Below are 13,320 nucleotides of genomic sequence, written 5' to 3' on the forward strand. Positions count from 1 at the left end.
TGAGTTATACCATATTTCAGTTTAAAGTAGATTTTCATCCAAGTCTGAAGAAAAAAAGCATCAGGAGTCATTTTATGCATAAAAGCTGACACTGCCACTGGTAATTCATATTAGCAAATTACTCCTCTTAAATATACCACCAGGTTTGAGCTGGCATTCTTGCTACTCTTGCTCAGGAAGTAAAGATTTAACGGGAAGCGGAAATAGAAGTAAAGCTCTGAAATCAAGCTTATCTGCTCTAATTCTGGCTCAGACATTGACCTGCTTTGCGTGACTTTTAAAGAGGTAAAAATGTTGGGCCCCCAAACAGGTTAGCTTTTGCTCATGCTGGCTCAGTCTAGGAAGCTAAATATAAACACCAGACAACTATTATGAGGAGAACTAAATCTAGCATCCAGGAAACATTCCCATGCTGTCCTCTGGCCTCTTGTGTGCTCAACACATTACAGCCTACAAGGGTTACTGCAAAAAGCTGCTGCTTCGCTTCACTTATCCACAGCAGAGTCCAAGAAAGAAGGTTTATCTGAAGCTTGTGAAAGACAAAACACTGAAGGACAGCGATCAAGACAAAGCAACTGTAGGAAGTGAAAAAGCTTGCAGCTTAACTGCCTCTCGTTATTTATAGGCAGTATTTAAGTTCTTGATTAGATGACCTCAAGAAATTCCAGCTGAATAGGGAGGCCACTGCTGACCAAACCTCTACCTAAGTACAAGCTACCAGATACCACAAGCAGTGAAACCCCACTTCAGATTTACCATCTGATGCTGCCTTACACCAGACAAAATTTCAAAATTTCTCCCCCCCATATGCAGTTCCCCAAGAATCTTACAGTGGAAGTGTAGAACTTCAGACTCCTGTATAGCATGTAAGTTTAGTATTCTCCTCAATGAGGCTCCCAACTTTTAATGGGTCCAGTTCAAAACCTCCTTACTTGACACCATGGACAGCTGAAGGCTTTCTGGTGTTCCCACTGAACCTCTCACAAAGCTGATGCAACGAAGCCCTGCTTATCCATCTTATGGTTCAACATATATGTTGACTGGGGTAGATATTGAGAATACAGCATCTGCTGAACAGCTACCTCTACACCTGAGGGTAGAGAGCATCTCCAAGCACGTCTGTAGAAAATACGGGAAGATAAACCCTTCAAGGGTGTTAGTCATAAGTCAATTCAGAGCAGCCAGTTCCACTCGCAAGGATTCCCCTCCCGATTATAAAATTCGGCTACCATGAAAGTCAGCAACAGTGCTCTCATTCCCCATCAGCATACTTTACCCCAGTCACTGTACGTTTCTCTAAATTCTAAGTCCAAGTAAGTATGGTGAACATCATTAAGAATAACAGAGAAGTACCAACATCCCAAATACACCTAACAAATTCAGATGGTAATAGTCTGCAAAAAGACAGTGCCCCTCAGAGCAGCAAACTGCACTGCGCTCCGTTTCAACATCAATAAACCAGGAGATACTCCTTGCCATCAAGGCAGCAAAGGAGTATGCGGTCAGTTGCATGCAAATTCACTGACACCTTCATGGTCACCTGAAGGCCACATACATTCTTCGTGGCCAGTCAAATTATGGCTAGAAAGAATGAGGCAACTCTCCACATGCACAAATTGAGAAGAACAGTCATGAAAGTTTACAAATATGGACTATTCTAGTTTTTCCCTAACAACCCTCAGTAACTGCACAACGTTCATTTTCAAATGCTGCTGGAGTCCTGTCTTCTGAAGAAGACATTTATGCTACAGTACTCAACTCTGGTCAGACGCATCTACATAAAAACCCTAAGCCTCTCCTTGTCACTTGCAACTCTTTACTTCAGTTTTATATATACACAAGACGCAAAAATATTAAGCTTTATTAGGGGGAATACAACTATAAGAAGTTGTATTTTTCATGCAAGACAACAATCTACCATTCATCATCTCTTCTATATAAGGAAAATTAAATTACATACTCTGCCTACAGCTTGAACATGTTTTATCATCTAATGGAATTCAGAACTCCAGACGTACTCTTATGTTTACCCTACATCCTGCAGCTCAAAAGCAGCACTGTAGCACAGCTCCCATGTATGGGTGAAATAGTATATTTCAAATGGCATCATTGGGAAAAAAAAAAAAAAAAAAAAAAAAAAAAAAGAGTCTCATGACAAGGCAGAGTCACTCTGCTTCTCAAAATATTAGTTCCCTTCAATCCGCAGTTCCAGTTAGAAGAAATACCTGCAGTTTTTTGAAGCTTTGTATAGCATCTCACTGGAAAGAGATGCCTCATAATGAATACTCATGCCACTTAATGATGCAGCTCTCATATAAGGCTGTATTTCAGGTTCTGCTCTAGAAGTTCACAAATTTAAGTGTCACAAATTAAAAGGTCCCTGTGAGACTGATGCATAAGCTCCTTGTATCTGGAAAAGCTTAGCAACAAGTCTCAATCCAAGCCTCTGATCTTGCAAAGTTTTGTGGAACAGTTCAGGTGACAATGAGAAAGTTTAACTTCCACAATACACCTTCTTTGGAGTATGGTCATTATCCACAGTAGACATCTAGTTGCCCCTGAACACCAGACACTAACATATTACATGATTTGCTGGCAAGGCACAGACAAGTTTTTAACATGCCATTCTCTAAGCTGCCTACATGCTAGCAAGACTTCCACTGGTCACTTCTCAGACTTGCAGAGTTTAAAAGAAGAATGATAATTATATACAGCCACATTCATCCAGTACAAATGCAGAAGTGTACACTGCTACGGGACAGCATGTCAAGTTTTTGCATCCACCTAAGATGTTATCTTGCCTTTTGAAAACTTTGGTGCAGTTTCTAAAGTACTCCTAGCAGCAGGTCTAGTAAGGTATTTGTTTCCAGATGTTACTGAGGTAGACTGAAAAGCAGCTTTGACTCAAGAGTTAAAACTTGAATTCATAATACATGCAGGATTCAATTACATTTTGGTATCATCTATAAGCCAAGCATTACCACATACATCAGATCTTAAGCTGCAAGGCCTGCTAGTATCTCCAAGCAGTCACAGATGACACTTGGTCAGTGAAAAACTCTAATCTTGACAATGCTGATTTTAAACTAATATTTGAAGAAAGCTGTAGTTGGTTACCATTCAAAGCCATTTCTGATCCTTCAGCATATGGAGGTTTTACTTTAAGAACTTACGAGTGAAAAAGTAGGCAGCCTTTAGATTAAATTTCAGTTTTCATTTTTCAGCTCCTAGAAGGTTACCTCAGAATGAGTTCTCTTCAGTAGCAAAACTGAATTACCTAACTTCAAGTTCCTGCCTTCTCTTCTGCAGCACCATAGCCTTGGAGGTGAGCCCAGTGTTGAGGGTATTAACTTGACCCATCTTTAGAAGCTGAAGGCATTAATTGGTTCCCAGCAAAAATGAGTAGGTTGGAGCATGTTGCAAAGCACAGCAGTGTTCAAGAAATCTTGCCCAAAGATCAAGCACTATCACTACGTCCATAAACTAGTTATCCTAATTTAAAGCCACAGAACTCCCACAAGAAATTGATGTTCAAGCTCCAAAAAGCAGATCTGTGTTTCCAAGTCCCCCCTCCCCCCCCCAAAAAAGTATACACCTACTCAGAAGTTCCAAGAAAGCATTTTAAAGAAGAGAGAATACAGTTAAGCCACAGGCTCACTTGCTGTGCTGTAAGAATCATGAATATCATCAGCTGCCAGTCAGGATTCAGGGTAAACTGAAAAGCCAGTGCCACAAATCTCATTCAGATCAAGGTCAATTGCTCCCTTTCTCCCATTACTCCATTTCCTGCTAGTTAGTACACTAATTAAAACTGCTGTATCTTGATCAAGGAGTTCAAACTGCACAAGAAGTTTAAAGCATTGTCAAACGTACGTGTTTTAAGTTTTATTTTAAAGTTCAAAGTTACTCCTCTAGGGAACAAGCCAGCCTATGAAATCCATTCTTGAAAAAGTTGTTCTGACTGGGAGATCAGACTAGCTTTAAGGATTTTAAGTTAATGCTGATACAGCCTTCAGCAAGAATAACTAACATGGAAGATTACTACTCACTAGGTTGGCTTCATGATGTTGGTAGTTAACATCACTGTCCTGTGCCAGTCAGTTCCAGTAGTTTTAAACAAACTTCAGTAAAATTCCCTAAACACATTTAGATATCCTTCACATACTCTTAGCCACTTGGAAGTGTGCTTTTTCTGGTTTTTTTTTGTGGTTTGTTTGTTTTAATAAAGACTCTATGGTATCCTGTCTTTTCTTACTCCAGTTTCAGGAAATTAGCTTTCGTATACTGAAAATTACTCAGAGACTCAAGATTAGGCTGATAATAATTTTCACTTGCAATAGCAACCTGACAGCAAAGCAAGCTTTTAATCTGACTTTAGCAAGTTCCTTTGCCTGAAGTTCCTGAAGCCTTCCTTGACAAGCAATCTAAGACTGTGTTGTAAAATTGTAATTTATCTAACTAAAATAGAACTTCAAGCCACTTAACCACTACTTGGCAGCAGCCGTCAGAGCAACTCTGAGCAACACAGAATCAGGGTGAAAGCCAAACCAAGAGTAACTCTTCCTTACCTCAACATGAGCAGCAAGATCACAGCTCAGATGAGAAGCTGCCAGTCATCTGAGTGGGTCCAACACATAAGTTAAACATCATAAAAGTCTGCTGAACATTTTTTAGGTCAGTGGGTTCTACATTTATCTGTTTACAGAAGACACTAAGTAGGATAAGGTACAATAGCCTATTATTACAATGCATTTTACATCACTTTTTATAAATGTACTAACTGCTTATCAAGCAGTACCTTTCTGCAAAGCAGTGCTCTCATGTGTACACCAAGGTCAGATGACTGATTCCAGACAGCATTCAGAAGCGCTCTTCTGGTCTACGAGGCTTGCGTGATTCCAGAATACTGCCGTTCTAAGGCTACTTCCCCCTATTAACAGAAGCATTTTAATCTTCAGAAGGATTTTAATCCTTTTGGACTGAATCTGCTTTTTCAATACTTGAAATGGCTCAGTTCCACTGACTTCCTTGACTTCTCACAAGTCTCAGCAGAACTGCTAGAAGGCAATCAGTTAACTGAGTAACTTAGAAAGTCAAGCTGCATCAAATACAGCAGAATAAGCAAGGTACATGTTATGAACAAGTTCTGATATACTGGTCACCTTTCATCTCTGAGAGACAAGAATACCCACAACATGTAACTTCTTCCTGGTGGGGAATACAAGTATCAGCAAAGTCTAGATAACAGAAGCTTCACCAGTATACAGTGTACCGGCCACAAACAAGGTATTAGCTCAGGTGGGCTGCCCTAGCAGTTCCATGAATGCAGTAAAAAGCGACAATGGAAGGACTAGGTTGTTCCTACTAACTGCTTGAGAGCAGAGCCAATAGTTCACAAGTAAGAGTCTGCTAAACACAGGCAGCATGCGTACCATACAGTTTATAATTCAGTATCATTTGAATAATAACTGATAATGATCCTGATGTAAGCCATCTGCTAGTCGTCTTCATTTTGACAGAAGTGACACTTAAGAATTTTATATGGTCAAGCACTCTGGACTACAAGTGAGCCTTGTTGAGCCCAGGCATCGCTACAGACTGTACTTTCGTTCTGTAGAGTAGTATTGCTTATTTGCAGAGGTCCAAAAGCAGGTAACATACCACCATTCCTCTGTGTTACAAAAATACTTTAGCTCAGCAAGGCTCAAGCACAGCTTCTGCTTTGCCATTCCCCCATATTGTAGGGATCTTAACCAGTTCATATTGAGTAATCCATAAAGAGAGTGAATTTACCTTTTATTTGCTCTCATTCAAAGCAATTCCAAATGGTGTCCTACTTAATCAGTTACAGCTAATGTATTTCCTAAAAATAAGCAATGCAGACAGGGATGTAGCTGAATCCGAAGTGTTCTGGCTTTAATCTTAAATAGAAACCATTAATTACAGCCCTCCATCTTATATAAATCTTATAAATCTTATCCCTTCTCTAGATATATTTAAAATAAAACATGAAGATAATAGTAACATTAATTATCCCTGTATTTCATGGCTATTCTGCAATTGGTTATTACATGCAACCCCATTTGCCAGAAGCATTTAGCCTTGGACAAGAGCAAGAGCCTCCGATTTCCTCAGACCAGTGAGCTAATAAGCACCTAGGTAAAAATTAAGAAAACTACTGCCCAAAAGCCCATACAGTGAATAATACAAGCCACAGTCCAACAGCAAGTCTTAGTGTTTAAGATCTTTAGGAGCATGTGTTTAAAGAACAGCTGCTGCTTCTTAGTGCAGACACGTTACATCAGCTTGGGTCTCTGGAGAACTCCAGAGACAACTGCACCTCCAGAGACATGCCCAGGATCAGGCGTGACCACAGAGGTTCTTGTACTAGCTCACATGCCAGTAGCAATACCACTTGCCCAACAGCAAACAACTTTATTCTGTTCTGCCCCTCTCGCCACTCAGTGGGGTTCAACATGCAAGAGGCCATTTTATATAAAAATCATTTGCACTGCATCAAAGGTTTATTACTCTTCAAATTTTCTCCTTTATTTATGTCTTAAGTTCTCACACTATACTATCAAAGCATACAAGAGCTCTAGAGAAAACCTCACAGTCTTTGGTAGAGGACAAAACTCAAACTGCCAAGTATTTACAAAGCCTGTGGCAAAACTGAGAACTGAATACTGAATATACTGAGACTGATAATACCCTCTAAAAATGCCTAAGCAGCAGCTTTTGTTTCCATTGCCTTTCTTGTACTCAACTCTGTTGGGATTATTTCCACTTAATCCACATTCTGCAGGCTTCTGTTCTAGCGACAAGGTGCAAGAGCAAAGGTGGGAAAATTGCCATTCTGCTGCAACAAGGACGGTCAGTACACATTAAATACTACTGCTGCTTTCCCTAATGACCCCCTAAGAAGTTTTATTTATATACATACACACACACAGAGAACACTTTCCACAGCATTTAGAATAGCTGGAGCATACATGACCAGTGATCACCCAAGTAGGAGAGAAATACAACCACATTAACTCAAGTTAGAGTTCTCCTTTTCCATCTGTAGCTTGACTCACAGATAACTTCACAAGTAGTGATAAACCAAGTGGTTCTATTTCCCTTCACATACTTGATTCCTGTTGGAGATTTTATCACCACTTCTCCCCTCAACAACCATGCAGTCTACTAAAACATTGCCTACTTTGTAGGGCTCAATATACACTATTGCTTTAGTGATGCTCAGTATCATGCTACTTTTCAAGTCTTTAGAGACTCATGTTACCTAACAGTCCCCATTATTCTTCAAGATTCTTTCGCTTTGAGGAGCATGAACAATTAATCCATGATTAACCAGTGTTAACAAAGACTAGATACATTCTGTTTCTCTTCCCTTGAAAAAATGCACACTTGAAACGTAAGTGCTCTGTGAGAATGTTTAATCCTGAACCTAAATGAACGCTAAACTCCAAAGGAGCTGCATTTAGCTTTGCCTTCCTAAGGTACTGGACAAAAGTTATACCCTCCCAACAAAACCCCTGCATGACTTTTCTCATCTTCCCCCCACCCCTTCCCAGCAGTCACATTTATTCTGTTCTACTATTCACTGTATTGCCCCAGGTATATTCTAATGGCAGGTACAGGACCCACTCCCATAGAGGCAAAGATCTTTCAAAATACCTTCAAGTCCACAAACGTATTGCTGCAATAATTTAGAACAGTCTTCACATTGCAGAAAGTGTCACTAAAGCAAGTGACAGTACTGCAGACTGAACTGATACTAAACTAGAATGTAACTTGCTTAAAAGCAAGTTTAACTCAATAGCTAAAAATTTGTGTAAATTTTCTGTCAAATCTATGGATTCATCCATTTCTCCCTTATCTGTATTTTTTCATAGCCAATTAAGTAAAAACTGGAAAACTCATTACTGTACACTTATCAGGAAATTTAAATACACTAACAATTATACTCTAAATCCCTCCCTTCTATGCGCTACCTGTTCCATGAGCACAGGTAAGCCTTCAAGCTCTCTTCAATTTGCTCTTTGGCTTTAGCTTTAATTTGATCAATACCATACATTAACTTCCACAAAAACTTAAAAGATAATCCTACTACCATAGGGAGGTCATTAATATATTGTCCAAATCTTATATTATGCACAGAAAAAAAAATCCAAAAATTATCAGGAGATTTTGATTATTTGGCATCAGGTTCACATTTATTTCTCAACAAATGTAAGACCCACATAGATAATTTAAACCAGAAATCCTATGGGAGGATTGGCTTCTAGCTCCAAACCTTGTAGGCACATTCCAAGTCAACAGCTACACCTTCCAGGGGAAGAACACCAATTCCCTGCCTGATTCACCAAGGCAATAAAAGTGTGCTTGAGTAGTCCTCTCTGGGAGGAACATCTTTTTCTTTGGTATTTAAAATATACTATAACGATCAAGTAAGCTATAGTTCCAAGATCAGAGTAGAGATTCAGAAGCAATGTTTTTCTTAAAAGCTGGCACATGGAACACAACACACCATCTTCTTCAGAGGAAAGCATGTCTCACACACATTTCCCTACAAGGATAGTAGATGGCTTCATCAAACTATTAATCTGAGTCAATGCTATTCTACAATATCACAGTATTTGTCATTAGCTAAATGTGACAAACTCACTACACTTCACATTTTACTATCTAGTCCCCAAGAGCTCCTCTTTCTTCAAGTGAGTGATGAAGAACTTCAACATGAAGCATAGAAGGGAGCTACATCAGAACTTTCTGGGTGAAAGTAGTGCTGCACTACTCCACATATCTGCTCTTAAAAAAAGGCAAATGCCACTTAACAAAACACCTCAGGACACACTATCTTGACATTACCAAGTACTAAACATAGTTTCGGAGAGGGGGGTAATCTGAGAATGCATGTGTGCTAAGCAACGTTTCATTAGCTGCAGCAGTTGCAAGACTGAAGCTGCAGGATGCCATCTCCCGGGACACAAGCTCCCCTCCCCAACTCCCCTCCACAGCTGCGGCAGCCGAGCGGGCAGGGGGCCCCCGGCGCGCAGCCGGGCCCCCTGGCGGCGACGCAGCTCACAGCGGCTCGGCTCCGCCAGCCGCCCGTGCCACGGCGCTTCTGAGGAACAAGGGGGTGCGTGGGGGAAGGGGGGGAGACCCAGAAAGAGAAGTCCACCATCCTCATTAAGTTACTAAAACAAAACCAAATCCGCACCTACAGTTTTCTTCCCGAAGACATCAACTCCTAGGAAAAAAAAATAAAGATTAGCCCCAAGCGTCAAGAACTGACTCCTTCAAAGTGCATGTCTGAAGCGAGCGACAACTCTTGGGATAATGGTAAGAATTTAAGAGACTTTCTACTCTGAAGAAAGAGGGAAAAAAAAGTGCCACTTTATTCTAGGCTCCAAGAGCATTCTGCACCTTTGGCAGCCACAGCAGCGCCAACACAATCGGGCCTGCTAACAGTGCGGAGATCCGAGTCAGCGGAGCACCAAGGAACCTGGTCTGCTTCAGACTCGCCACCAAGTTTCCCCGCTTTCACCTCTTTAGTCTCCGCTGCTCCACCAGCTTTCGGCGTTTCTGAGAAGCCGTAGCGTTCCCATCCCTCAGTCTTTAGTCGAGCAACGATCATGCTAGTGCCAAAGAAAACCAGCGTGCAAGGCCCTCTCCCCCCCAGAAAAGGGATGTTTACTTCAGCGTTAAAAAAAAGAAAGAGAAGAGGTTAAAAAAAGGTTAAAACACCCTTCAAGAACTCCAAGCAGCAAGTGACGCCGCGCAGACGCTGCCCTGCCCGGGCAGGGCCCAGCTCTCCCGCGGTGCCTGCGGGACGGTGCCGGGCCGCGGCAGGGCCCGGGGCTGCAGGCTGCGTCCCCGGGGAGCTCCCCGCCTCGCCGCGGCCGGGCGGAGGGGCCGGGCCGGCCCGAGCGGGCCCATCCTGCCGCCCAGGGGCAGCGGCCGGGCCGGGCCCACGGCGCGGGGCGGCGGGAGGGGGGCCGGGCCCGCTGGGTTATGTAAGGCGAGCGCTCGGCCGGGCCGGCGGCCGCTCGGAGCGCGGCGGCGGCAGGCGCGGAGCGCGGCGCGGGGGGCGGGCGGGCGGGGGCCGGGGCGGCGCGCGGCCCTGCCCTTACCTTGTGGATTCTCTTCAGCGCCATTGTGTGCGCGAGGCGGCGAGGAGGGGCGCACGGGCGGGGAGGGGGCAGCCCGCGGGGACTATTTTCCGAGGGGGAGGGGAGGAGGAGGAGTGCGGAGGTGGCGACAGCGCGGAAGGGGAGGGGGAGGGGAAGGAGAAGAGAAAGGGGGGGAGGGAGGGGAAGGGGGAGCCAGAAGGCGGCGGCAGAGGTGACGGGGGGTGGGGGGGCCTCCGGGCGGGCGGGCCTCGCGCGCTGCTCCCCCGGCGGCGGCCGCTGGACTCTCGCTCACTGCCGCAGCTCCTACCGCATCCCTCCGCGGGCCCTTTATGCGCTGCCGCCTCCGAGCCGGCCTCTCCCCCCCCCCCCCGCCGCCGCCGCGTATCACTCCGCCGCGGCCTCCCTGCCCCCTCCGCTCCCCGTCGCTGCCGGCTGCCGCGAAGCTGGGGCCGTGCGGGGGGCCGCGGTGGCGGGGCCGGGCCCGGGCGCAGCGCGGCGCGGGGGAAGGGCGAGGGAAGGGGAGGAGGCGGCGGGGACTATTTGCCCTGCGCCGCGCGTACAGAACTCTCCAGAAGGGGGAGGGGGAGAGCGGAAGGATACGGGAGGGCGCGGGACGGCCGCGCGGAGGGGGGTTGGCTGGTGGCGTGCGTGACGGCGGCTTCTCGCGAGAAGGCAGGAGAGGAAGAAGTTCCGGCCGCGCCGCCGCGGTGGAGCGGCCTTGGCCGTGAGGCGGCGGGCCGGGCCGCAGCCCGGGGTGGCGGCGGCGGCGGCGGGTGGAGCGCCGCGCTCCGGCCGCCCGCCCGCTCACGGCGAGCCGCCGCTGCGTCCCTGTCCTGAGGGCTGGGAGCGGGCCCGGGACGCCAGCTGGCTGCGGCCCCGCAGCGGCCCCGCAGCACGAGTCCCCCAGGACCGCCTCGCACGGCGCGAGAAGCAGCGCTGGCCTTGCCTGGTGCCCGCTGCAGTAGCACTAGGCTGTCACATCAAGCAGCTCTTTACCGTGTTTAGCATCGTGGGGCTGATGCGCAGTTATTTCTTCTCAGGGTGGGGAGGAGCACGCTTTAGATCGCAGTATGTCTCTGCAAAATAAAAGCCTGAACAGTCAGACATGCTTTATTTATAGTAGCAAGAGAGTACGTCAAGCATCAGGCTTACCAAGCATTCTGAGATCGTGCCGCTGTGTGAAGGACTCGCGAAGTACCGGCAAGTGCGGTACTTAAAAGACACCAAAGTGCTCAGCAGGCCAACAGGACTATGTAGGGAGAGGAATACTCGAGCAATGACCTTGCCTGTAAAGTCCCACTTCCAGAGGAGGAGGAAGAAAATCATTTCTATACAGATGTTAGTTTCTCTGTGGAGAACACCAATAAAGGCAAAAATACATTCCTTTTCAGATGGGTGAGCACCCACTTGTGTTCATGTGGCTTTTATCAAAAAGTCATCAAATAATACTGCTGACTGCTCCCAGTCAGTAGCTGTGAACAGGTTCTGTGACGCTTCAGCAGACCTTGGCGCCATGCAACCACTTCCTGTTTGTGTAGGTACACAATCAAAGCATGAATGGATAATAACCATAAACAGCAAGCTCCAAAAGGAAAGGGCAACTTCTCTTTAGGTTTGAATAATCAGAAACGAAGTGAACCGGCCTGGGAACAGGACACAGCTTATAGTCGATTTTGTTTTAAAATTTGAACAAGTCACTGCTGTAATACAGTTCAGCTTAACAATAGTCATCACACAAACACACCTATAACCAAAGCAGTGCCCTTACAAGCTGTGAGCCCTGAGACATCTTACACTCTTTCAGACTCTAACTGAACTGTTTTCCATTGACCCTACTTCTCTTCCCATTGCCATCTTTCAGTTAAGAAGAGGGACAGGGCAGTCGCCCCTCCATGTTAGATTTGGAGTGGCTGGTACCTTGTGCTGTCTGCATACTTCCAAGCTAGCAGCTCTGATCCTGAATTTCTAGCAAAGAAAATGCCAAGAGAATTTTTAATTGCTATTGGAACTTCTAAGACTTTCAAGAAGGCAAGAGTTTTTGCTCCTTTATAGGCACTCATAGCAAAGCTTGGTTTCCTATAGGTTTATGTCTTATGCAATGGACATTTCTAGTGGATTGTACTAAGATTTTGTGTTACTACCTGTCTTCCTCTCTTCACTTTCTGGTGCTGTGGTAGAGCTGTGTTTTTCACCATTCTTCTTGTCATTCTCACACCTAGGCATTTCTTGGCAGAGAGGGATGGAAGGCTTAAATGGCAGACATTAAAGAGAAGCAAAATACTCGATTTCAAGCTGCAAGAAGCAGATCTGTGCTTCCGACGCAGCTCTAAAACTTCCACTGAGGTCAGACACTATGCCTTTGTTAAAAAGCACTTTGCAGACCAGTCCCTGTAGCCAGCAGAGTTACCAATAGCATTAATTTGCCTGCTGCTTTTGAACTGTGAAGGTTTGGAAACCCCACACTAAATCTGATGTAGAGCTAGCAAAGATAAAATCCTGCCAGCTCCTCCCAGAGCACCTGCTGCTTTCTCCTCCCAGCATAGCTGCTGCTCGCCATGTTCAGAGTGGAGATGAGGATCTCCGATAGTGCTTGCACCACTTGCGGAGTGCTGTTGGAGAGCCTGGGAGCTGCTGCCTCTCAGGGATAGTTGTTGTCTGTTTTGCTGACTTTGCTGCCAGCCTTTCTCCAACAATCTAAGATTTCTCTTTTAGTGTATTTGGGATATAATGTGTTTCAAATGATTTTCTCTTTCCTCTTCCACATTAGGTTTCTCTCCATAGAAATCATGTTCTGCTTTTCTTCCCTTCCTTTGCCATCTCATAAAATCCTCTGACATGACAGAGAAAATATTTCACTCATAGAAATGTTTTTTTCTGGGTTTTCTGGGTCTTCTCAGAACTTTGATTCACTTTTCAGTTTCTTGATCTTCTCCCTCTTTTCTGTAGCCTTTTGCTCCCCTTAGGTTGCCAGATACCTGTTCGTTCACCCACCAGACACCATTCATTCATTCATTCAGAAAAGCAGACAGCAATTCTTCCCAACTCATCACTGTCACCCCCAGCATGAGCTTGAGGCTCCACTCTGTGGCAAGAGAGCCTGCTCTCCTGCCTCACCATGCCAGTCTACCTGCATAAGGAGGAGGTGTTCAGGAGCTGGAAATGTTCAGATACTAACCCCAAG

At 45.2% G+C, this 13,320-nt stretch overlaps 1 protein-coding gene across 2 annotated transcripts in view; it reads right to left on the reverse strand.

The window, feature by feature from the left end:
- UBE2D2 (ubiquitin conjugating enzyme E2 D2) overlaps nucleotides 1-10,549 on the reverse strand; it is a 35,734-nt gene extending 25,185 nt beyond the window's left edge. The window contains exon 1 of one of the 2 annotated variants that reach the window (XM_062587034.1): nucleotides 10,140-10,549. In XM_062587034.1, coding sequence (XP_062443018.1) covers nucleotides 10,140-10,163 — 24 coding nt within the window. In that variant the 5' untranslated portion in view covers nucleotides 10,164-10,549. Of the gene's footprint in view, nucleotides 1-4,798; nucleotides 4,918-10,139 lie in introns of those variants that run through there. The other variant, XM_062587035.1, reaches the window with a different exon arrangement.
- Nucleotides 10,550-13,320: the final 2,771 nt, after the last annotated feature.

Source organism: Rhea pennata, chromosome 14 (assembly GCF_028389875.1).
Source record: "Rhea pennata isolate bPtePen1 chromosome 14, bPtePen1.pri, whole genome shotgun sequence".
In the NCBI taxonomy this organism is placed as follows: domain Eukaryota; kingdom Metazoa; phylum Chordata; class Aves; order Rheiformes; family Rheidae; genus Rhea; species Rhea pennata.